A 26,837-nucleotide genomic window follows, 5' to 3' on the forward strand; every position below is an offset into this window, starting at 1 on the left:
GGTGGGTTGGCGATCAGACAGCTCCTTATGAAAGGCCATCTGTCCTTTGCACTGGGATGAGGGCCTGGGAAGCCCTCCCTTTCAGCTCCCAGATGGTAATACAATGCACTTATGTAAGGGAGACTTCCTGGGTCATTTGCTTATTCCTGAATGTGCACATATGAAAATGTTTTTGCATGTTGGTTTTGTGAATTGGGTGTTTCCACGGCTACACTTCCCATCATGACCTAACCATACAGCATTCTCTTTAAGCTTTATGTTCTATCCAAAGAGCAGTGTGTGTGCTTACTGAAGCAAATACACAAACGGATGTTTCCTTGTGTCTTTATAAAGGATGGTGGATTTGTTCACAGTGTAGGTTGGAGTCTTTGCTGAATTCGACATTCCCTATACCTTTACAGTTATCCAGAACTTTGATTTTCTGGCCAATGCGTCATCTTTTTCTCAGATTGCTGTACCACCCTTGTAATTTTCATGACCAGGAGCGGCGTATGACTTTTTCTTCAAGGTCATTATTCCCAATGAATTAAGATGTCTGACTTCACAAACGTGACTTTCTGTATGCCGGGGGTGGAGAGGCAAAGCTGCCACGTGGGATGGAGGTTGAGGCAGTGGGTGGGGCTCAGCGAGGCTAGTCCTCTGCCTGTAACTCAGTCCCCACACCAACCAGGCCACCTGCGCTGCTCCAATTTAAACCTTATTACATGACCAGTTACTGCATGCTACGGACCTTTGAGGTCACAGAGGAAGAGCTGAATGTACAGCTAATAATTCAGAGATTCTGACATGCCTCACTTTGGGGCGAGAGGTAGCAGTTAGGATGCACATGGCTGAAAATGCAGACAGCAATACACCCAGGTTAATCAAATATATATCATTAAGCCCAGTGAGTGACCTTACTGAATTTATCACTAACTATATTTCAACACAATCCATCTTAAATTCCCTCTTTCTAACATTTTGCCTTGGAAGAAAAACAGAACAAAACAGAAGGAGAGGGGGTGAGACTTTGCCAAGGGGTGTTTTCCTGGGGCACATAGCAGCTGAAACACAAGGCCTCATTTTAATTGAATTATAAACTGTGTAATTATTTAACCCATACCAGCTGGTCTCAAGAAGCTACCAGATTCCTTGGAGAGCTTGTACTTGGCCAGGAACATAAGGTACCTTATTAGTAACAAGAAAAACACCTTCTGTACCTATGTTAACCCCAGCCCCCAAAGAGCATACAGCAAAAGGGGAAAAATGCCTTAAGTTCATTTTTGGTTTAAGAGAGAGCCCTCCTTCCTTCTGAGTATGTGAGTAGATTGACTAAAGGCACTGTAGTCTTTAAGGAATGGGCACCATAAACAGGATATTATTGCATCAGACAGGTAAGAGTAATTTCTCTAATTAGTCATTTGAGATTTCATTTTTCACTTGGAAGAACTGGAAATTTAATTTGTTTGTGACAGGCAATTGGCAAGCTACCACTGCCCCTCCCTCAGTTTTGCTGTCCTGACATCATGGAGGAAGCACTGGGGGGTCTCGATGTAGACACTTGGCTTCATTTATCAACATCAAGCTAACTAAAGTACCTTCTTATTGACAAATGTGTCCTTATTACACATTCCTCACTTGTAATGCTAGAATAATCCTAATGAGCTTCCCATGATCATTTTTCTTTCAGATTAAAGATTTGTTCTCAATCCCCCCCAAATTTTGCAGCAGTCTAAGTAATTTATAATACATTCTCATTGCCATAAGAACATCGTTCTCAAAGGTACAGAGCAAGATATTTTTAGGGAGCCGTCTTTTAGGGATTAATGTGTGATTCAAGACAGTTGTTTGATTAAAGAAATAGTTCATCCTATCTATTTTGTTTTAAAACATACTTCTCTAAAGATGGAATGGCATCAGGCATAGTCCCCATAAATCATAGCTATTGATTTTACATTTGTTTTAGCTCATCTGATTTTATGACCCCTCGTGTTGTAATTTGTTATCCTGAGAGCTGGTCCCTGAGTTGGTACTGGGTTGATGCTGGGAGGTGGTTTCTTTCAGTTCGGACTAATCTATACATGAAACAGATTAGTTTGCAGACACAGAACCATGCTCCTCTTGCTTCTCATAACATTTCCCCCGGTATTTCCCATGGAGCTCACAGATGCCACCCAGTGACATCTCTGGCAGGTGGTAACATGAGGGACCTTTACGTAGTCCAGCCAGCGTGGGCACAGGTAAGGCTCCTGGCAGCCCTGGCTGCTGCCAGAAGCCGGGGCCTTCTCTCTTCGGCTCTTCACACCCGGATTCCAAATGAAATATTCTGGACACCTTCTGGAAACTCTTGAGCCAGAAAGTTCTTCCATCCTCCATCAGTAGTAGAAGTAACGGGAGAGAGAATGTCTGCTTGGCCACACCTTGCGTGTGAAAGCGGGGAGGGGGGCATGTAGCCCCTTTTAATGTGCATCTACTTCGATGCTTCTAGGTGGAGCTTGGGATGCAGCCAGATCCCTAAAGCAGCCCATTTCAGATAAAATTAGACAGACTTTCTGGATATATCCGTGGTGTACTCAAGGATCGCTTCTTGTGTTTTGCTTTTTCTGGCCAATTTGAGTGAATGTGACGCTCTCGTTTTAAAGTGTCGTTTTCTTCCCTTTGTCCTCTGGCTTGCCATTCAGTACTCAGTCACGTCGCTGAAGACCATCCCAGAACTGTGCCGAAGATGTGATTCGCAGAGCGAAGACAGATCAGGTACGTCTCTCTCCTCATCCCCCCTCCTGCCCCGGACTCTTAGAGAGTGGAGGACTCCAGGGAGCTGTTTCCCCCCTCACACTCCTTGCTCCTGCCTTCTGTCTTTCTCTTATGGCCTCTCCCTTCCTCCCCCCTACACACACGCCCTCTGCAAACAGATGTCAGGTCACCCCCCAAAGGCTAACAGGACGGGGAGGCCCTAATGAGGACGCGGTTGTATACAGCTAGATGGAGGCCATCATTTCGACAGCTCCAAACCACAGTATACGCAGCAATTTACTGAAAACCCGAGAAACCATTGGTGACAAAACATAATGATGCAGGCGCCAATGAAAAAATGTTGGATGCATTCACTACCCATATGGCCAGGACCAGCTTGGGGAATGGTGCTTCGCCAGAGTCTGAAACCCTATCAGGGATGCGACATGATAGGATCTGCAAGAAGGCATACTGTAACAGTTAAGATTAAAGCAAAGCTTTGGAGTTTAATAGTATAAACTAAACAGAGAATTATGGCATATAGATGAAAACCAGCTGGTTGACCTTTTCTCCTTACACAAACCCCCCCCCCCTGGAAAAAAAAAAAAAAAAAAAAAAGAAGGACATTCAGCATTGTTTTTCCCTCTGTGAATCAAATTAAGCCTCTCTCCTTTTCTCTCCGTGATGGGCAAAAATGAAAATGAAAAAGGATGTCGATGGGGGCGATACCATGGCGTTAAACTATGGAAGGATGTTTATCATTTCTCGAAGTAATTACTGTAAGGCATCGCCATTAATCGTGCCAAAGCTGGGCCTCTTCTGATAGTAGCTTGAATCCTGAGAACCGTGGGCTATGGAAGGCTCAAGATAATCCTCCGATTATGTGTATCGTGTTTCAAAATAAATAGATGGCCCTTACCTGGACAGCTACTAGAATTCTAGGCTGTTCTCACTGAAAGGACTTGCACAAAGCTAATTTATTTGTCTCCTGGACGGCTCGCTTTCTTTTGACATTTTGCTTAGATGAGATGGGGCAAATAATCAGTCTTTCTAGGTTTGTTTATCTCTGTGTTTTTGCGAGTGAAAGTAATGCTTCAGTGTTTGGGGGTTGTTTCTGTTTTTTAAATTTCAAACACACTCAAGTTTCTGTCGTGTTTAACGGAGGCTTTGGCCACGAGGCTCTAGGGATGTGCCTCCTAACAAGGCATTGCCAGGTTCCAAGTTGAATTGTTGACTGGGGGCAGTGACTTGAGTTCAGGTTAGGATTCAGTCAATTATCAGCTATACAGCCTAGAGCCTGAGACTGATTGTCTACAAAATAAAGAAGAAGCTTGTTCCGCCAATGTTACCAGGCACTGTTAGGGTGAAAATTAGGTGATGTATCTGAAGTTATTTTGTAGATACAGGATTTTCTTCTTTAACTAGAGGTGGGGAGTAAGAGAGAAGAAATAATAGCAACCATTTGCATCGTGCTCAGTGTGGGAGGTCCTATGGTAAACCCTTCACTCACGTTAACTCAGTTAATCCCAAAATCCCCATGAGCTGAGTACTTATGATGTTTATGTTAGAGGTGGGCAAACAGGCACAGAGCAGAGAAGTTAAATATCTTGCCTAGAGTCACAAGCAGTTAAGTTGCAGAGCTGGGATTCACACTGCAGCAAGTCTGTCTCTGGAGTGGGTTCTCTTATCCATTGCATACACTTCCCCTCAGATAGCTTGATTTCGAGGCATTCATTTAGTTTTATGGTATTAGCCTTTTAAAAATTTAAAAATCAGCATTCTCCCTCATTGATTAAGTGGTGAATTTCTCTTCTCTGTTCAGTAGCTATTCTTGCTTACCAAGGTAAGTAAATTAAGCAAAGCTTTTTAAAAATAATTTTTCCTGGGGCTGGTTCATCCCATTTTCTCCAGGTCATGTGACTTCTCGCCACTTCCACAATAGGTGATATTGGACATTTCTTCTCTGGTTGAGAAGGAGGCAGAAGCCTTTAAACTTCACTCAGAGCAAAGACCCAGTGCTCAAGGTCATTGGCAATAATTAGACCTGACAAGAAATGGATGCCTGTGGCCTGTGGGCAAGACTCAGGCCTCTTAATGGAATCATATGTACACCTCCAATGGAATCACATGGACACTTCATTTGGAGGCTGTCAAACCACTTTCTAATAGAGCCAGAGTGATTCTAGAAAAAGAACACATAGAAAAATCCATCTCTGTAGCATCACTGTAGATTATCTGTGAGCTCCTTTAAAAGAAATTTCAACATAGTAAAGATTTTTCATAGCTAGTTTCTGAAAGAACTGAGCTATTCTTGATTCACTCCTAGGACATGCAGCTGTAGAAATACCCTTGGCACCCCTCCGGTCTTCCCATGTCAACCACCCAGGAGGGCTTGCAAATTTCCATCTTTACGGTAATCTTTTCAAACAGATGGAAACAGAAGGCACACTGGCCTCTGAGAAGAGTCCACACCTTCTTTTGGATGGGGCACCCACTGGAAAAACTTTTCCCCAAACCTCCTGTCACTTAGAATATACTCTGCCTCTTTATCTTTCTCAAGTTTGTTAAGCAATTTCTATTTTGTGTAGGTTGTCAAATGCTACCATTCATCCTTGCATTAACAAGCCCTTGATCAGATGTTCTTGGGCCCATTTGTTCTTTTATTTATTCGTTCAGCAGATAACAATATTTCTCTGTCATAGGCACTCAGGACGTGGTAACAAATAAGACATAGACGAGGCCCCCGTTCTCGTGATGTTTATGTTCTAGGGAGTGACAAAAAAATAAACCAGATCATTTCACCCAGTGATAAGAGGTAACTCAAAGCAATGTGATAGAGTAACTTGTAGGAGTTGGAGGAGGGCACTTGCGGGGGTCTGAGAGTGTTAGAAGGACCCAGCCAGTCGATAACCAGGGAAGATCACTGAAGGCAGAGGAACTAGCAAGTGCAAAGGCCCTGAGCCAGGAATGAGCTTAGCATGTATGAGGAAGAAGAAAAAGAAAACCAATCTCAGCAGGGTGATTAAAATGAAGATATGAGGTCTGGGAGATGGTCAGGGTCAGACTCTGTAGGGCCCTATCGATCATGTATGCGGATTTGGGTTTTATGCTAAGTGCCATAAAAAGCACCGCCAGCAGGATTTCAATTTTTCTAAAATCTCATTACTTGGAAAGAAGCCTTGGTGTGTAGAATCATTACTCTCAACAGAAGAAGTGACCCAAAAATCATCCAGTTGGAGAGAGAGAGGGCAAATAATAAAGTAAATGGGTGAAGTGCTAGAAATTTTTGAATAAGGATAAAATTTATACAGGTGTTCTTTGTGCTGATTATATATTTTAACACTTTTATAAATTTACATATGAAAAAATTATTTACAAATAAAAAGTTTTTTAAAAGACAAAAAAAAAAAACTAATAATAATCACTTAGTCCAAAATCCATAGTCCAAAATCCATCAGATCTTCAAAGAGGATCCTAATTATCCTGCTTATACTTCACGGCTCCAGTGACAGAGAGTTCACAGTCTCATGAGGCGCGGCCTATCCATAAAAGCTCATTTTTTCATTCAGTCAAAATCAGTGTCCCTCAAATTACCATCCCTCATCCCTGGTTCTTCCTTTGGATCCATGGAGAAGGGCAACCCCTCCTGGACAAGGTGCCCCTACGTGTTTAAAGATGGCAGCCACTCTTGGTCTTGTCTTCTCCGGGTTGAAATTTCCCTCCATGGTTTTAAGTCTATCCTGCTCATCCTTCTTGCTCTCTCATGGATGACTGCAAATGACCAGCGTCCTCCTTAAAGTGGAACCCTCAGAACTGAACCCGAGGTTGCTCCCTGCATGGTCTGAGGAGAGCCTGCCAGCCCCACAGGTCACCCTCCAGGACTCCCCACCTAGCTGTCCTGCCTTCCCAAGTGAGCTCCAGAGACAACGCTCGTGCCTGTCCTTTCTGCCTGTTTCTCAAGTGTCCTGAGAGGAGCAGGAACGTCAGAGGAGCCTGTTGGTGGCCTTAGAAGCCTCTCTGTGAGACATCCAGCCCAGAGCTCACCCCCCTTCATCCCTAGACCCTGGGCCACGCTATGGTGGGGTCCGAGAAAGCAAAATGGCAGTGTGGTCAGAAGCCTGGGGCAGCATCCCACTACCTTCCACCAGCTGTCCCACGCACACGAGTGTGCCCTAGAGGTGCGCTTCCTTTAGCTGAAGGCTTTGACTCCTATTGAAATCTGCACTTCCCTCTGACAGGAGTGATATTTTAAACTGTCCTCTACCCATTACACTGCACTATGACCGAGCTTCACATTTCTGTGAGAAAAGTTTTGAAAAGACCTGCGAAGGTATTGCAGAGACCACAAGAAGGTAGGAGAGGGAAGTGAACGAGCTAGAAATTGGACACTTGAGAACAGACTTGGCCTCTCTTGAGATTTCCTCGTTATTTCTTAGGTGTTCTTCCAGTCCTCCGTAAACAGCTTCTTTGTCCTCAGGATGATTCTCTGAGGGAGGACCATGACTATGCCCAATTCATTGATGAGGAAACCAAGATGCCTAGAGGATAAATAACTTGCCCAGAGTCCTGGAGCTGGCACATCTTTAAAACCAGCCGTGCTGGGCGCCTGGGTGGCTCAGTTGGTTGAGCGACTGCCTTCGGCTCAGGTCATGATCCTGGAGTCCCGGGATCGAGTCCCGCATCGGGCTCCCTGCTCAGTGGAGAGCCTGCTTCTGCCTCTCTCTCTGCCTGCCTCTCTGCCCACTTGTGCTTTCTCTCTGTGTGTCAAATAAATAAATAAAATCTTTAAAAAAAAAAAAAAAACAACAGCCGTACTGACTCCGGAGCCTTATGAAGTTGAGTCAACTGAGTAATTGTCGTCCAAGGAGCCACGTGTGGCTACTAGCGCAAAGCAGGGATTAGCAGCAAGGAAGTTATGTGTGAAAAACTTGCACGTCTCCAAGGAAGTCATTTGTGAAACATTCGCAAGTATTCTCTGCTTAATCCCCGCTGCTCGTGCAGGAGAAGGGGCCAGCGCAAGGCAGAGACTGTTAATTCTGCCCTCCGGTCTTCTCCAAATGAGGGCTAAAATACGCCGACATACGGTATTCAAATCCAACATACTCAGTTTCATTGACTTCGAGTTTTCTTTAACTAATTGGACATTCAAATACACATTCCTTTCAATTCACGGTGCTTTAAGTGTCTTGTGATTCTTTGGAAATATGTACCTGCTAAGCTCAGTGGATAATTTTCTCATGAAAGAAGGCAGATCAATATTAATGCAGCTCGGCCTCCGAGAACGAGATGCGCCAAGGAGAGAAAACTAAGTTATGTAACAGTAATAAATGGCCCTGGCATGTGTTTGAGAAGAAATTCTGAACGAGGGCGCCTGGGTGGCTCAGTTGGTTAAGCGACTGCCTTCGGCTCAGGTCATGATCTTGGAGTCCCGGGATCGAGTCCCATATTGGGCTCCTTGCTTAGCAGGGGGTCTGCTTCTCCCTCTGATCCTCCCCCCTCTCGTGTGCTCTCTCTCTCTCATTCTCTCTCTCAAATAAATAAAATCTTTAAAAAAAAAAAAAAAGAAATTCTGAACGAATTTTAATACCTATATAACATGGACGAAAATTTGCGTGACAGTGAGTAAAGGAGAGCCATTCTTTTTTGAACTTCATATCTGATATCTATCTGGTAAAAGGCATTTTGGTGGTAGATGTAAAAGCATTGCAGATTTGCTATATTTTTAGCCCCTCAGAATGCAGATTTTGTGACAAACTCTGAACCTTTGAAAATATGTGGTTTCTCTAAGATGTTCAAGGATTTCAGCCAGCACCAAAAATAGTAAATTGACGTGAAATTTATCCTGTTGACCCTTCTGTAACATAGCTGATGATGCCAAATATGTAAACCCTCTATTTTCGATTTTATTAAGGTTTAATGCTAAAAGCTTATAAGTGAAGGTTGGTGGGGCAGTTTAAATTTGAAAAGCCTTCTGATGACTCCATCTCATGTGATATATTGCAAAATGGACTCCAAAGAATAGGGAAACACGTTTTCTAAGACCTCGATTAAAAAAACGAACACTTCAACCCAGGACAGCAAAGAATCGAACACCTATGACAAAAATCCCAGTTTATCTAACCACAGCAAAACCTCTAGATGAGAATGTTATCAAGAGAAACACTTATTTTTATTTCTCTTTAACAAAATCTTACTTATCATTCATTATAAAAAATGGAAAGCAAAAATTACAGCTAATCCTGCCACCAAAACAAAATGTGACTCTATTTCTTTCTAGAATTTCTTTTCCCGAGGCCTAGTTTTTGTTTCGGTTACAATCATCACGCAGGGAAAGTTTTATCTGCTGCTACAGAACGTGCGTGGCCATCGTGTCGAGTAAAACCCGGAACTTATCTGTGAAAGCATACACCTGCGCCCTCTGTCCGGACGCAGAGACCATCTCTGCCTTTTTTTTTTTTTTTTAAGATTTTATTTATTTATTTGACAGAGAGAGACACAGCGAGAGAGGGAACACAAGCAGGGGGAGTGGGAGAGGGAGAAGCAGGCTTCCCGCGGAGCAGGGAGCCCGATGCGGGACTCGATCCCAGGACCCTGGGATCATGACCTGAGCTGAAGGTAGTCGCTTAACCAACTGAGCCACCCAGGCGTCCATAACTTTCCTTAAAAAAAAAAAAAAAAAAAAAAAAAGATTTTATTTATTTAAGAGAGAGAAAACAACAGGGGGAAGGGGCAGAGGGAGAAGTAGGCTCCCTGCTCTTCAGGGAGCCCGATGTAGGGCTCGGTCCCAGGACCCTGGGATCATGACCTGAGCTGAAGGCAGTCGCTTAACCAACTGAGCCACCCAGGCGCCCCCATCTCTGCCTTTAATCCATTAACACTTAGCTTATGTTTCTGCAAGAAAGGCTACAAGTCAGTATGGGGCAAGACAGGAGCAGGGGGGCTATTGAAAAGTTAAAAGTAAAACTCTGGTAATGTTGCAAGTAACGTAAGGGGCTCGAAGGAGCAGAACATCAATACATCGCACGCTTGGCCCTTGCTCTCTTCATTTGCACATTTCTTGTCTTTCCTTAGCCATAGCTACAAGTACCACAGCTCCCTGGTGTTCTAAAACTTTACTAGCATTGGGGAATTAAGAAAGAAATGAGACAATGTAAAGGGAGAGGAACCTTAGGGGAAGGGGACCCAGTCTCCTCTCCCCTGATTTAGTTTATTTTTATTGGACTCTGAGAAACATGTTTCGCACCCTCAAAATTGATACAGAAATCTTGGTAGAAGTGATTTCAAGGAAGTGTGCAGGAGGCAAGGATGAAAATTCGGAAGCAGGGAGATAAGCATCATTTAGGCAGGAAGGGAAAGACTTGAAGCTGAGCGACAAGGAAGAAGTGATACCGAAGCCAAGTGCCTTGTACCTTGCATGGCCTTCAAAGTTCGTTCCTGTCGTAAGGGAGACTGGTTTCCTAGTCCTGTCTTCCCAATCCAAGGCAGAAGTGTGAGTGTGTGTTAAGGGTGTGGGGGCGGGGATACAGTTTTGGAACTTCATAGCATCTCTGAGAGCATCCCGCTTCTGGCTGGAAACATCTCCTTTTCCTTTTGTCTCCCAAAATTAAATGCACTCTATCTTCCCATTTAAAATGAGCCCTCCTTGGGGCATCTGGATGGCTCAGTCAGTTAAGCATCTGCCTTCGGCTCAGGTCATGATCCCAGGGTCCTGAGATCGAGTCCCGCATCCGTCTCCCTGCTCAGCAGGGAGTCTGCTTCTCCCTCTGCCTGCTGTTCCCCCTGCTTTGTGCTCTCTCTCTCTGACAAATAAATAAATAAAATCTTAAAAAAAATGAGCCCTCTTTGTCCACACACCTCCTTTGCTCTGACTCTTCCCTTAAAAAAATAAAAGTGATAAAAGAAACTCAAGTCATAGAAACAATCCTGGAATCTCATAGTTGAAGGATCCTTGGAAAGAGTCAAGAGTGAACACAGAAGTCCAGACCCTTTGGGGGCACCTCACAGAGTGGCCCAGGGCCAGAGCCAGCACCATGGGCATCACCTGGGAGCTTGGAAAGGCAGACTCTCAGACCTTCCCTCCAGACCCCTGGATCAGAATCTGCATTTTGTAACAAGCTCTCCACGTGATTGGTGCATATTCAAGTTTGAGGAGCACTGATTTAGGACACGCTGGTGCTCACCCAGTGTCCGTGATGAGTGTCACTCCGAGCTCAAAACCAAGCAATAGTTCCCCAAGGGGGTTCTCAAGACATAGAGTGGGAAACTCCTGTGGCCTTTAGGGTCCTGAGTGATCTTCTCCTGGTTCAGCGAGCTTCTTCGCATGCTCCCTCCCCCCACAGTCTGCTGCCACATCAGGGAACCTTCTTCAGTTCTTCCACTGTGCTCTGTTTTCCATGTGACATTTCCTTCTTCCACCTCCCGCCTCACCTCTCCTCAGGACCCCTTTCCCTGACTCCCAAAACCACCATGTTCCAATAGAAATACAATGCAAGCCACTGACATGATTTATTTTTTTTTCCTAAGAACCACATTTTAAAACTATAAACCAATGAGATTAATTTAATATCTTTAATTTAACCCAATACATCAAAACTGTTATTTGAACGTGGGTCACCAGCCACATTTTAGCTGCTCAAGAGCCACAGGTCTAGTGGTTCCCATTTGGGACAGTTTGAGCCTAGATGATATTAGCGCTGCTCTCCCAACTTCCTTTATTATTTCCTAGCTCCCTATAGCTTCCTCCTCTTCAAATATCTGCGTCTCAAAAAACTATTAACAATACGATAGTTTAATATCAGTTTTCTCTAGTAGACTAAGTGTTATGTCTCTTGTTTATTATGGAATCCCCAGCACCTGACGCTGGAGCCTTGTGTATCTGAGGGATGGATGAGCAAATGAAGGTGTGACGAGGCGAAAGAAAGCCTCCCTTCTTTGGCTTTTGTATCATAACTGAGGTATGAGCCAGCTGATCGTTTGCTTCTTTTCATTTGGTGTGACACCCTGATCCTTCAGCTTTCCTCTTTTATCTGTATCTGTACTGTCAGTATCCTTCTCTCTGCGGGGTCATTACCCTCATCCAACAAACACTCTCTGATCATCTCCTGTCTTAAAAAGCAAGCAAACAGGGGGCACCTGGGTGGCTCAGTCGGCTAAGCGTCAGACTTGATTTCGGCTCTGGTCATGATCTCAGGGTTGTGAGTTTGAACCCCACGTAGGGCTCTGCACTGAGTGTGAAGCTTGCTTAAGATTCTTTCCCACTCCCTCTGCCCCCCCCCCAAACGTCCCACCCCTGCATGCGTGCTCACTCTCTCCCTCTCTTAAAAAAAAAAAAAGCAAACAAACAATGCCCCCTCTGGTGACTCCCACCCTGGTTCTCTGTTCCTTCCTCTCCCAGCCCCCTCTACCACTTCCAAGTACAGCCAACCTACTATAAAGAGTTAGGGGAACCCCCATCTCCAGCCCTCCCCCCTCCTTCACTTGAAGTATCTCCAGCCTGACCTCCACCTCCCTAGGGAAGGCCACGACTTCCATGTTGTCACATCTGCTGACACGGATACTCTCCTCTCTCTTGGCCCCTATTTGAGACTATTGACCGCTCCTTTCTGGAAGCATTCTCCTCTCTTGGCTTTGTGATACCACCTATCTCCTCATTTTTCTACCAATATTCTGACGTCTCCTTATCTCCTTTGCAAGTCCTCCTCCTTCTTTACTTGGACTTCAAATATCCAAGTGGGGCTTCTGTATTCAATAGGACCCTCTCTCCTCTCAGTCTCCAAGTCTCTCTGGGTTGGGAGCTCATCCACTGTCATGGCCTCAGATGTCACTTACATGCTGCTTCTGCTTGCCTGGGCTTCCAGCCACCTCCTTACGTGCCGGCCGCATGTCTATGTTGGATGTCTTGTGGAATTCTAAGAGGAATCCTTGAATCCCATTCCCCGACTTGTTCCTCCTCAGGCGCTCCCTCAGTCATGGGCATTCAGTTTACTGATACACCCACTCAGGGACTGCAGCCAGAATTCTCTCTCTCCCTCACACTCCCCATCAGCCTATCACCAGGTCCTGAGTCATCTGTGCTCAAAGTATGTGCCCATCTGCCCCCTTCTCTCCATCTCCTTCCTCAGCCACCAGCTAGGACAGGCCACCTTTGTGTTTCATCTGGGTTAACAGCATGAACTAGTCCTCACCCATTTCTTCATCACTAACCCTTGTGCACCCTCTGTTTCCACGGAGTGGGAAGAAGGATGCATTTTAATTTGCAAAGTGGATCATTTCACTTCTCTGTGAAATCCCCCCAGGACACCCCATTTCTGTTAAAATTCTTTGTTGTGGCCAGGAAACGCCCAAATGAGTTTGGCCCCTGACAACCTTCCCCAACCTCATCTTTGGTAGCTTTCGCCCTGGTTCACTGTGCTCTAGATGTAAGAGCTATAGAACCTGCCAGATTCTTTCCCACTTTAGGCATTCGAAAATGTGCTCCCTTCTACCCAGATCGCCACAAAATGATCTCATCTCTTACATTTTCCCTCAGATTTTCACATAGTTGGCTTCTCGTGAACCCTGGTCTTAGCTTAAACGTCACCTCTGTGATGAGACTTCTCAGCTGCTGTCTTCTAGTACCTTCTGCGTTCCCTTCAAAGCACTTTGCATTTTGTAATTCCTTATTCATCTGTATGCTTGCTTTACTGTCTGGTTCTCTCATTAGGACAGGGGTTATGTCTATTTCATTCACCTCTGCACCCCTGGAACCATGTGCACAGAACCATGTGCTACTATGTGTTGAATGAATGGACCCTATAAGGGTATTTTGGCATTCTGTCAATTTAACCCTTCTGAACAGGCTTTATCATATTCCTGTATCTCTTGCTTACATACGAGATTGCCATGTTTCACCAGTTGAAAGAATTGGCAGCTGAAAGAACAAATTCTCGGTGATAAGATGACCCTAAATTTAAGCTAATGCCACTAATGATAAACAAAGTAGGGAAATTCTTCCACTCAACTGTTTCTAAGAAAAGTTGTTATGGAAAACCATTTTCCTAACTTTGCTCCCATCCGGAAGCTTCTCAGCAAGTGGTTACCAAAACCAAGGCAGGGAGCAGGGTTTGGGATTTAGGTCCACATGAATCTGAAATGAGCTCAACCAGGTTTTACCACTGGTTTCTGGGATTCCGTTACCTATATGTGACCCAAATAGAGAAAATATGAGGACACCTGGGTGGCTCAGTCGGTTAAACGTCTGCCTTTGCCTCAGGTCATGATCCCAGGGTCCTGGAATCGAGTCCTGCATTGGGCTCCTTGCTCAGAGCGGGAGCCTGCTTCTCCTTCTCCCCCTCCCCCCACTCATGCTTGCATGCTCTCGCTCTCTCTCAAATAAATAAAATCTTAAAAAATATATATGAATAAGGAATAATTGTAATTTTGATAAGGCAGTTATGCCCTGTCATGGAAAGAAAGCTGGAGTCAGGGAACCTCGGTGTTGGCGGAAGAGTCAGCAAGCTCTGCGATTTGCAATATAACACTTAAAATTCCCAGACTTCTCGTTTATTTCAAGCGAGACTATGCAAGAACTGCTCATCCATCCTGCAGAGTTGTTGCACAAACCCCTAAGGAAACCATACCCTCGGCCTTGTACTCAGAAACTTAGAAGCCTTACACAAATATATGGTATTAGCAATTTTAAAATGTTATACGCAAAGAACGAATCATGGAACACTACATCAAAAACTAATGATGTAATGTATGGTGACTAACATAACATAATAAAAAATGTTAGATGGAGGAAATTTTAGGAACATTCCAATTTTAAAAATATCATTTTGAGAAATTCGTAAAATACGCAGAAGTGTTTTTTTTTTTTTTTCCATTGTTAATAGTGGTGCTTGTGAAGTGTCTACCATACTGCACCAGGAGACAGAAGAAAGTAACTCTGCCATTTATGCTGGGAAAAGCTTCTGTCTGCACTTTGCTTTTGTTCAGCTGTACCTGCTCTTTCTCTCAGAGGCCTTGTAACTAAAAACCATGGTCCAGGTGGGAGCTCTTGGGAACAGACCCCAGGAGGGCTGTCAAGAGAAGAGTAAGCTACAGGCCAACTCTAGGCCTCGCTCCCCTTTCTCCTCCCCGCCAGACCTTAAACTGTGTTCCTCTCAAAAATGAGACCATGTTTCACAGACTTACCACTTCGCTTCTCATGGAAAATAGAATTCATTTCACTTTTACCAGAAAACAGGAGGGAATACTCTTCTTATACCCTGAAGGCATACCCATCTTCTCTTTCTTTTTCTTGGGTCTAAAGCTCTATTTCTAATGGAAATACCTCACTCCATATTTAGAAATCAAATCCTCAGACACTGGGGGAGTCAGCAGTTGGAGATGGAGAATAGAGAAATGGGGAGTAGAGGGTAGAGAGGAAGGATTTTCCCACCCCCACACGTCCTCCACCTGCCTCTCCTTCTCTCCCTCACAGAAGAGCGGTGACTTGGTGTTCTTTGTCCTTGGCAGTTGATCAACACTGTAAAACATCGCCACCTTCAGTTAAAACTGGTGTGTGTCTGCACTTTGCAAAGAGCACACCGGGCCTCCTAACACTTTCCAGATACCACCCAGAGCAAGCTGTCCTCTCTTTCAGTGCTTCTCTGCTTGATGAGCTTCTTCACTGTCCCTTGTCCTGTGTCTCTCTCTCTGCAATTCAGCAGAGGGAGGGAGTGAATGAAAGGAAGGAGCCTGGAACAGGGGCCTGGAATGAATACAAGACTTAATGCACTCAAGAGGTTTGGCTAATGGCAAAGCGAAGGTCAGCAAATTTTTTGGATGATAGAATGACTCTGAAACCGTGGACTTTCTTCAGACCCACCAACTGCTCTTCTACATAAACTGTGCTTTCAGAGCTCAAAGGTTTAAAGTTGTCAAAATATTGAGTCTGATTTCATGACAGAATGTGCCTCTTTGGTGAAGTATCTTTTCTGTCTAGTGCAGTAAGGGCTCGAGGATTTCTGGGAGTTTTCACAGAACGAAGAAATGGGTACAGATAGGGCACAAAGTTATATGAGCAAGTCTGGACAACAGTGGGTAGAGCTGGAAATAGCAAAATGTGAATCTGACACTTCCAACAGCTGCCTGATACCAATAGCCACTTAAAGTCAGAACTTGAGAACCAAAGCAGTGAATCTTTCCCAATAGTATTTAATGTCTTAAGGTAAATAAACCATTGGTTGCTATTTTTATAATGAGAAAGTGCTCTGTTTCCCCCCTTCAGACTCACAATACCCTCAATAAAGGGTCTATGGCATCAATGAAAGAGATGAACAAGCAATTCCGTGGGAACATTCCAGAAACATGCATTCCTCACATGGGTTCTTCCCAACATAATGGCCCTACGCAATTCTCCAAATGCAGAGTTAACTCAACCTTTGTTTTGGATCAGGTTACATTCTAGTCTCCGGGCATGGTGCAGAAGAGCACCCATCAGGTCATCCACCCTCAGACTCCAGACCCTTCCTCCCACTGTCACGAGATGGTATAAGTCACCTGTCACCATTCCTTCCAGAGCCTGAAGTGTTTGCAATAAGTGGGTCCACTGCAGATTTAAGTTTACAGTGGCTTAACGAAACTCATGACTAATGCTGACACTCCCAATCTTTCATAATGTCCCTCAAGTGTAAAAATAGAAGGATATGGAATGTTGGAGAACTTAGCAGGTATGTCCTTGAAGGTGCCTGGACTTCTGGTAGCTATAGATGTGGAGTGTGTTGTTATGTACATTTTAAGGCAATTGTGAGTAAAACTGATTATTTTCTTTCTCATGGAAAATAGAATTCATTTAGCTTTTACAGTCAATAGTAGGAAAACACTATTTTATCCTAAAGACATAACTCTTTTCTTTCTCTTCTTGATGTCTAAAGCTAATTTTCTAATAGGGACACGTAACTCCATATTTAGAAGTAAAATAAATAGGCATCTGGGGAGCCAGCATTGACGTTTGGTCTCGAAAATTGTATCCACCGTTGCAATACCAAACTATACATTATCTTCCTAAGAAAATACTAATTTATCAGTCCCAAGAGCCAACGAGTTGTTCTGTGTCAGCAATCAGCTTAGCCTCATAATTATAAATTTGTAAGGATCTGTTGAAAGACATAGATCCAGAAGAATTATAGTGTTTCATAGTGAGTCACTTAGAAGAGAGAGCCCTGTTATTTGTAGACGTTCCATATAGTCATAGAAATTTAGAGATGGATCAGGTCTTAGCAATCATATAGTCTAATCCTTTTATTTTACACATGAAGAAATCAAGGCTTGGAACTTATTGTAGGAAATATATGAAAATATCTCCATATGCAGCACATCTTCTAAATGTCTATCTTCAGTACATTACTAGCACTGCCTTTGAAATATTCAACACGGTGCGCCCCAAATGTGGCAAGGGTGACTCATTGTTACAAGATGACTGATATTTATGGACCATACTTTGCATCTTTAGGCTAGCATATTCCTTTCTTCCTTTCCTCCCACCCTCCTCCCTTCATTCATTCATTAAAAGATAAGCCACTGGGCCCCCATATCTGTGAGATGCTATGCTAGACAGATGGCTGATTATAAACACAAGGAGGTTCATGAGCAATCTTTGCCTTAGAGGAACTCTCAAGACAGAAGGTGAGACAGATGCATGCGTGAAGAGTTGCAAAAGAGCTTCATAAATATCCAACTCTAGGTACGGGCAAGTATATCTCGGGGCTGAGAAGCAAGGAGTAATGGTTTCCTGGGAGAGTCGGGCGAAGTGCACCGTGGAGGTAACCCTGAGGGGAATCTCCTCAGATGAGCCTTGTCTCAGGAAGAGAAAGCAGTCAGGGCACTGTCGGAAGAGAGGGATCTTGCCCAAAGGCAGGAGCACTGAAGGAAGAACATGGTGTGTCCAGAATTGGGGAATTTAGCAATGGAGGGTGCAGGGGGGGATTAGTGATGTGGGATGATGGGTGCTTTGATGAGAAGATAAATTAGAAAATAAATACAGGCATACCTCCTTTTTATTGTGCTTCATTTTTCTCGCACTTTTCAAATACTACATTTTTTATTTTATTTTTTTTTATAAATTGAAGTTTTGTGGCAGTGCTGTGTCAAACAAGTCTGTCTGCGCCATTTTTCCAACAGCATTTGCTCACTTCATGTCTCTGTCACATTTTGGTCATTCTCACAATTTTTCAATTTTTTTCATTCTTACTATGTGTGTTAGGTTGATCGATGATCCATGATCTTTGCTGTTACTCTTGTAATTGTTTTGGAGCTCATAAGCCACACCTATATCAGATGGCAAACTTAATCGATAAAGGTTGTGTGTGTTCTCACTGCTCCACCAACCAGCTATTTTCCCATCTCTCTCCCTCTCCTCCGGCCTCTCTGTTCCCTCAGACTCACTCACCAATATGAAATTAGGCCAGTCAGTTATCCTACAAGGACCTCTCGGGGTTCAAATGAAAGGAAGAGTTGCATGTCTCTACTTCAGATCAAAAGCTGGAAATGATTAAGCTTAGTGAGAAAGACATGATCCAAAGCCCGGACAGGCTGAAAGCTAGGCCTCTTCCACCCAACAGTCAGGTTGTGAAGGCAAGGTAAAAATTCTGGAAGGAAATTAAAAGTGCTGCTCCAGTGAACACACGAATGATAAGAAAGCAAAACAGCCTTCTTGCTGATACGGAGAGAGTTTTAGTTTAGTGGTCCCATTAGAAGATCAAAGCAGCCACAACATTGCCTTGAGCCAAAGCCTCATCGAGAACATCAATTATGTGAAGGCTGAGAGGTGAGGAAGCAGAAGAAAAGTTGGAAGCTAGCAGATGTTGGTTCATGAAATTTAAGGAAAGAAGCTCTTTCTGTAACAGAAAAGTGCAAGGGGAAGCAGCTCGTGCTGATGTAGAAGCTGCAGCAAGTTCTCCGGAAGATCTAGCTAGGATCATTCACAAAGGTGGCTCCACCAAACAGCAGATTTTCAATGTAGATGGAACAGCCCTCTGTCAGAAGAAGATGCCATCTAGGACTTTCATAGCTAGAGAGGAGAAGTCAGGTCCTGGCTTCAAGGGACAGGTGACTCTCTTGTTAGGGGCTAATGTAGCTGGAGACTTTAAGTTGAAGCCAATGCTCATTTGCCATTCTGAAGATCCTAGGGCCCTCAAGAATTACGCTAAATTTACTCTGCCTGTGCTTTGCATATGGAACAACAAACCCAGATGACAGCACATCTGTTTACAACATGGTTTACTGAATATTTTAAGCCCACTGTTGATACCTGCCACTCAGGAAAAAAAGATTTCTTTCAAAATGTCGCTGCTCATTAACCTGGTCACCCAAGAGCTCTGATGGAGATGGACAATGACATGAATATTGTTTTCATGCCTGCTAACACAGCATTCATTCTGTAGCCTATGGATCAAGGAGTCATTTTGACTTTCAAGTCTTGTTATTGAAGAAATACGTTTTGGAAGGCTATAGCTTACATAGGTGGTGATTCCTCTGATGGCTGTGGGCAGGGTAAACTGAAAACCTTCTGGGAAGGATTCACCATTGTAGATAACATGAAGCACATCCATGATTCATGAGAAGAGGTCAAAATACCAACATTCACAGGAGTTTGGAAGAAATTGATTCCACCTCTCATGGATGACTTTGAGAGGTTCAAGACTTGCATGAAGGAAGTCACTGCAGACGTGGTGGAAACATCAAGAGAACCAGAATTGGAAGTAGAGCCTGAAGATGGGACTGAATTGCTGCAATCTCATGATAAAACTTGAATGGATGATAAGTTGCTTCTTATGGATGAGCAAAGATGGAATCTACTCCTGGGGAAGATGCCGTGAAGATTGCTGAAATGACAACAACGGATTTAGAACAGGACATAAACTTAGTTGATCAAACAGTGGCAGGGTTTGAGAGGATTGTGTCCAATTTTGAAAGAAATTCAACTTTTGGGCAAATGTTATCAAACAGCATCACATGCTATAGAGAAATCGTTAGTGAGTCAATGTGGCAAAATGTCATTGTTGTGTTACTTTAAGAAATTGCCACAGCCAGCCCAGCACCCACCACTGGGATGGGTCATCAGCCATCTACATCAAGGCAAGACCCTCCATTAGCCAAAAGATGATGACTCGCTGAAAGGTCAGATGATGGTTAGCATTTTTCAGCAATAAAGTATTTTTGGTTAAGGTATGTACGTTGTTTTTTGGACCTAATGCAATTACATACTTAATAACGAGGACATAACTTTTATACACACTGGGGATCCAGAAAATTAATTTGACTTTATTGCGATATTCCCTTTGTCATAACAATCTGGAATTAAATCTGCAAGATCTCTGAGGTATGCCTGTGTAAAAAAAAAAAAAAAAACCTGCTACATCTATGCTAAGGCATTTAGTTACTATCCTGAAAGCCAGTTTCCCAAACCTTAGTAATTTAAATATTATTTCCACAATATGTGTTAAATCCAAAGCCGCCTTATATTATTTTTGCTCTCCCTGTAAACTACTCGTGCTATTATTTGTTTAACATTTTCCTCAAATGGCTTACTTTAAAACATACCTATTTTCAAAAGAAACTTCACATCAGTATTGTAAATATAAAACCAACGTCAGGGGTGCCTGGGTGGATCATTCAGTTAAGTGTCTGCCTTCGGCTCAGGTCATGATCCTAGAGTCCCAGGATCGAGCCCTGCATCGGTTTCCCTGCTCAGTGAGGAGTCTGCTTCTTCTTCTGCCCCTCAGCCTGCTTGTGCTCTCTCTTGCTCGCTCTCTCTTAAATAAATAAATAAAATCTTAAAAAAAAAATGTCACTTGCAGTCAATTCAAGGTCATAATTAAAATGAATGTGATGAAAATAAAACATTCCTGTTAACTCTTTGCTCCTGAAAGTCTCCTAGCCTGAGGCCTGCAGTCTCATTATTTTAAAGGGAGATAGTAAGTTTGGGAGAGGAGTTAAATTCACTGTAGCACCAAACTGAGATTCCTTGAATGAGTTAGGTGGGAGAAAGAGAGTTGAACGGCATATGGCTCCCTTATTCTCTAAGTCAGGAGTATTCAGTATGGTTCCTGTGTGCCATCTTCAATACTGCAGGGATATGCATGCTACATAGGGGGAAATGTCATAGGCCATACAGGGCCACCTGAGGATTCCGAGCTAAGAAGTGACAAAATCAGACCTATGTGAAGAGGGATAACTCAGGACTAGAAAAGAAGACCAGAGAAGTAGCTAGAACTTTGTAGAGGATATGCAAGAGTTCCCATGTGGTCCAGTTAGTATAATAAGGCTGGAAAAGAGGGACCAGATTTGAGAAAAATTTTCGATCAGGCCACAGCAGGAGTTGGTGCCCGGAGGGATGAGAGATGCAGGTCAAGGAAAGAGAAGGGCCAGCGATGCTCCGCAGGGAGATTGCTTGGGAAACTGCATGAGTGGTCATCTGACCCAGGCCAAGATTACAAAGAAGAAATAGTAGAGCATGTGTGCTTGATGAGTAGGAGAAAGGGAGGGAGCAAGTAAGGGAAGGGAGGGGTAAGACCCCTGCTTTGGAACATGCTGCCTGTGACAAATATGCACCCATTCTAGGCTCACATTAAATGTTTGTTGAAGATACGGGCTAAGTGTGGATGGTCAGCGGGCCACTGGAAACTACCTTGCTGGAGTTCAGAGACATTTCCAATGACAGTTAGATTGGAAGAGATCACCGTGGCCTATAAGTCGGCCTCAAAAACACTTGCATTTACTTCATGACCATTTCAGAAAATTTGTGACATAATCAGGTAGACAGTTTTAAGGTATACTAGACATGTTTTACTTTCGTAAGCTGTTAAAAATGAATCCATTCAACAAAAAAATCATTAAGAACCTATTTATATAAAGCAATTTGCTAAGTGCTGTGAGGGATAGAGAGATAAATTAGACACAGACCCTGTTCTCATAGAGCTTGTAAAGATCTAATAAGATAATAGATAAGATTTTCAGGGATTTAAAGCTTAACGTATGAGGCCTTTATTCATGATTTCCAGAAAACAAATTTAGCCTCAAAATCTCTCTATTAACCATAGTCTGAACTTTGTTTTCTTGTGTTATTAGAAATTGATGATGGTGTTGGGGTAGAACAACAATATAAATGAAATTTGGGGTAGACTTATAGAATTGGAAGTTAAAACCTTGTCAATGTAGCCCTTTTTCTTATGTTGTGCTTAAAATGTTCATTTTCCCAGCTTAGGAGAAATAATCTAAAGTTTTGTCTTATGTGTAGCATAAAATTGCCCTTCCCCCTCAGATGAGTATATGTAGTAATAAATTGGAGCATTCTCATGAGACTCTCTTGAATAATCAATTTTACATAACTGGGATGTTTTTTTTTTCCTGGTCAACAAGACACAGACTAGAAAGCATAGATTTCACTCTGAGCCTAAAAAAAGAGTGAGGTTTGAAGAAGAGGAAGGACAACAAGACTAATGTTGATGCCCCTTCTTTAGTTTCTAGACCCTTCTGTGGAAAGAAGTGTTTTCATAAGACTCAGACAGAATTCATTTCCATAGAGCATTCTTAATGGCTCTTGTCAGTAAAAACAGCTGGGAAACATATGGTATCCATTTCCCTGTATCACTTGGAAAAAATTTCACATGTAAATAAAGCCAACATAAAAGAGTAACCCTTTGAACCCGCGACCTTATACAATACATAAATATATAGGTACAATGCACTCGTTGTATTGGTCCACTAAGTTATGTGACTTTAAAATTTTTTTATTACATCCTGAGATGCACATTTTCAAGAAGTTCCAAAGGAATCAAGGTAATTGGCAAAATATTAGCAAATACCATCCCTAATAATAAATATGTATCTCTGAAATGTCATGGAGTATACACACACACACACACACACACACACGTTGGCCACTGTATTTTAAGCTTTTCAGAAAAATTGATGGATAAAATTAAAGGCATATTTACACATTATAAACTTTACATCCGCTATCTCTCTGCTGTTTTAAATAAGTAACCATGTGTTCTTGAAAGGAAGAGAGGAAAGCTTGGCAGAAATTTCTGGCAGACAATTTTTCATAGCTTCACATTTTTAGGGGAAAAATAGACCTATAAAGGATAGGAAATCTTTTAAATTTATAATGGACCAACTGGAATTAGTCTTTGCCTTTGCATATTTACATTTCATAAATAACTTCAGAAAATCCAGCTCTCATGGTGATTATCACTCCTCTGAGTTTATTAACAGGACTTTTGTCCCCTGTGATATTAAGCTGTAAATCCCTCAGAAGGATGCGCTTTGGGCATTTACAAGGAGATTTAATGCATTGCACAAAGTGAGATTCAAATTCAAATACTAGCATTTGTTAATTGTCTGCTCTGTGCCAAGTACTGTGTACAGTTTAGAACCAGAGCCAACGAAAGGGAAGAGAGGCAGCAGCTTAACAGCATCTAGATACCTTCCTTCCCTTCTGGAACATTCTTGTTAATACCTGTTCCTTACTGGGTGGAATCCAGGCCTCCCTTCACAGCTCATAGTATTCTCTTCATAGATTTTAAAGGTCTTGGAACTAGACCACTTAGTGCAGACCGTCTGAAAAAACCCATGGCAAACTGTGGTCTCTTTGGGGGGAAAGACCCCACCCACCAGCAGTTACATAGCATTCAGTCTCAGAATAGTTACTCTCACCTCCTTAGCTCGCTTCCAGAACTTCTCTGAATCTTTTTAGAACACATTGCAATAGGAACAAGATTGACCAGTGATCTAAATTTGGGGAACTTTTAATAACTTTCACCCCTAAAAGTAGTGGTAGCCAGGGACTGTCCTAGAAGTTACAGACCTGAATATACCCCATCTCTTTTATTCTTTGGTCGTGTCCAGTAGCAAAGAATGGACACAAGCACATGCTTTTAGATTAAATTCTTCCTAACTGTTGTTGTTCCAGAAGAGGAGAGTGGGATGGGAGGCCCCTAGATGGAGGGCATGTCCTGAAACCTTCCCCCTTTGAAGGGGGATGGTATAAATGTAATTGGAAAGGGAAGAGTCCATACACCAGTGGCCTACAAGTTTCCAAAGGTGCCGGGTCATCTGTCTAGTCAGGGGAGTATCCCAGAGAGGAAGCAGGGTCATCATGAGGGAGGAGACTGTGGTCCATCATCCTGCACCAGGAGAAGGCACAGGGTTGCCTTCCATGAGGCTAACGGGGAGAGATGGTGTTCTTATCTTTAACCTCCAGATGCATTGCTGTTTTGCTGTACACTTGGTCTCTACCAGACGCTCACTCAAAGGTAAACCAGACAATCTTTATCTAAGCTTTGCAGAGAAAGGAGAAGAAGAAGAAGATGCATCAACCTGTGCATCTCGCTCTCCCTTTGCAACTCCTTCTCCTCCTGGCTGCTCCCAGCTTTGCCAACATTGGAGGGCCTCCTTGACTCTTACAACATGTTCCATTGTGAAGTGTTAATACATGATGTTGCTGTGTCATACGCCAGAGAGCACTGGGAAATGCCCCTGAGTGATGCTTCCCTGGGATACCCATCTGTGGTGGACAGTCACCCAATGGGTCACAGTTTCAGTTTGCCCAATATTAAATAATTTACCCATTTTTTTATGTGGGACTTCTTAAGCTTTAGGGGTATACATATATGTATGTATGCATGTGCTCATGCGCGTGTGTGTGTCCATCCCTTCTCTCCCCAAACTACTTTGGAAGTTCATTTAACCCAGAGGATCTGACCTCCCATTTCTGTTTTTCAAGGTGGTGACAAGTATCCTAATCCTTCCAAAGAGGTATAGCCATCCAGGGAATGAACCTAAAAATCTGTCTGGATCTGTTTGTTTGTTTTAGCGGTCTGCTTTTCCATGAATACTATTTTAATTAATTTTGAGCCAATAGGCCATAACTTTTATCCCTCAGTTTTCCAGTGGTAAGTATGAACTGTTTGGTATGATAGACGTCTCTCTAGGTCATCCCTCAGACAGGAGCTTTCTTTGAGCATAACGTAAGTGGACTACACCTGCCTGCGTGGCCAAGATACCTTCGGCGTTTCAGTGTAATACTCTCCTCTTGTATTTATTTCTAAACAGTTTCTAGCTCAAGCTGGAATTGCAACGTGTCGGCTCTCATGACAAACACGCAAAAGCCCACAGGAATCGCAGATGTGTACAGTAAGTTCCGTCCTGTGAAGCGAGTTTCCCCGCTGAAACATCAGCCGGAGACTCTGGAGAACAATGAAAGCGATGACCAGAAGAACCAGAAGGTGGAGTACCAGAAAGGGGGTGATCCCGACCCAGGCCCCCAGCCCGAGGAGCTCAGCCCTGGAGATGGAGACAGTGGTCCGCAGAGTAAGAGCACCGAGCCCAGCACCTTGCTGGGGGAGCTGGAGCATTATGACCTTGACATGGATGAGATTCTGGATGTGCCTTACATTAAATCCAGTCAACAGCTTGCCTCTTTCACCAAGGTGACTCCAGAGAAGAGAATTTTGGGTTTGTGCACCACCATCAATGGCCTTTCTGGCAAAGCCTGCTCCCCCGGAAGCGCTGAGAGCTCACCAGCCAACCTGACACCGTTCTGTGTTCTTTCGCCCGTGAAAAGCCCTCACTTGAGAAAAGCGTCCTCGGCCGTTCGCGAGCAGCAAAAGCTCTCCGGGGAAGAGTCTGAGAGCTCACCGCCTCTGGTGAAGTGTGGCTCTGCATATGAGCCCGAGACCCAGACTAAGGACTTCCTCATCAAGACCTTTAATGATCCTCCGAGTCGAAAACGCGAGAAGGCAACGCCAGACGGCCAGCTCAGGGCCTTCCATCCTCAGCCTGCAGCCGCAGAACCCAAACTAGAAGAGCCGATTGGGGGCGTGAACTGGACCAGCACCCAAGGCCCAGAAGAAAGGAGTGAGTACCTGAAAAAAGTGAAAAGCATCTTGAACATCGTTAAGGAAGGACAGATATCTCTCCTGGTAAGTATGATCTCGTTCCATCATCTAGAGACTTCAGTTCTGTCAGCTCCATTAGGAGTAACAGAATGATGAGCGTTTCTTCCCATTCTTGCTTCATCTTTACTCATAGCCTGAGTTAGATGATGTGCCTCTTGAATTTTAAAATACAAAATTAGGAGGTCAGTACAGGGAGAAAACAAACGGCTACAGAGGGAGTGTTATTCCACTTGAACTGTGCACGAATCTGTGCACGAATCTGACCATAATCTAGAACAAAAACAAAACAAAGTCCAGCCCTTGCTTTAATGTGAATCTGAATGTCTTTCTTTTCCCTGTTCAAATGGATCCCAGTGCTCTCACTTGGTTACTTGTGGGGATGTTGGTCCCTTGGTGGTGGGCCTGCCAGATACATGAACAGAGGGTCTTCTGTTTTGTCCTGATCATTATTCAGAAGACTTGGACCAGGAAGTTGGAAAACATTTGCAGATAGAAGCTTACCCTAGAGCTTGGTTGCCCTCTGACCTCCATGGAGTTTTTACCGAGTTCCAGCACTTCGTGTCTAGGGAACATGAAGAAGCTTTCCAAAGATTTGAGTCACAGAGTTAACATGATGTAAGAAAAGTCTGTTCTGCTTAGGCTCAGAGAGAGCTCAACTGAAATCACACTCCATCTGCCTGCATTGTTCTTTTCTGGCTTGCAGACTTGGATCAAACAGTAGCAAGCCTGGGCTGGTACTATGATGTTAATTAAAGTCTCACTTGAGAAAGCATCACAGCTTGGCAGTGTGATTCCACTTAGGGTAAAGCCATGCAGAGATAAGTACAGTGTGCCTGGTCTATTGTTGTCTGACTGTTGTCATAGGATGATAGGATTGAACACTTTTACTAAAAAAGTAATATTTTGGGGGGCGCCTGGGTGGCTCAGTTGGTTAATCGACTGCCTTCGGCTCAGGTCATGATCCTGGAGTCCCGGGATCGAGTCCCGCATCGGGCTCCCTGCTCAGTGGGGAGTCTGCTTCTCCCTCTGACCCTCCCCCCTCTCATGCTCTCTCTATCTCATTCTCTCTCTCAAATTAAATAAATAAAATGTTTTAAAAAAAAAGTAATTTTTTTTTTCCTCCTGAAAATAGCTTTTCTATTTCTCCTGGCTCTTCCTCTCTTTTTCTCTCTGGTTTATTCTTTTCTTCTGTCCATCCCA

General features: G+C 43.5%; 1 protein-coding gene across 2 annotated transcripts in view; it reads left to right on the plus strand.

The window, feature by feature from the left end:
* The window catches only part of SNCAIP (synuclein alpha interacting protein), a 161,141-nt gene that overhangs the window by 91,848 nt on the left and 42,456 nt on the right, over positions 1–26,837 (plus strand). For both annotated transcript variants that reach the window (XM_035013989.1, XM_035013988.1), the window contains exons 3-4: positions 2,661–2,733; positions 24,793–25,661. In XM_035013989.1, coding sequence (XP_034869880.1) covers positions 2,661–2,733; positions 24,793–25,661 — 942 coding nt within the window. The remainder of the gene's footprint in view (positions 1–2,660; positions 2,734–24,792; positions 25,662–26,837) is intronic.

The sequence above is a fragment of the Mirounga leonina genome, unplaced genomic scaffold (genome assembly GCF_011800145.1).
Source record: "Mirounga leonina isolate KUSES-001 unplaced genomic scaffold, KU_Mleo_1.0 Mir_168, whole genome shotgun sequence".
Taxonomy (NCBI): Eukaryota; Metazoa; Chordata; class Mammalia; order Carnivora; family Phocidae; genus Mirounga; species Mirounga leonina.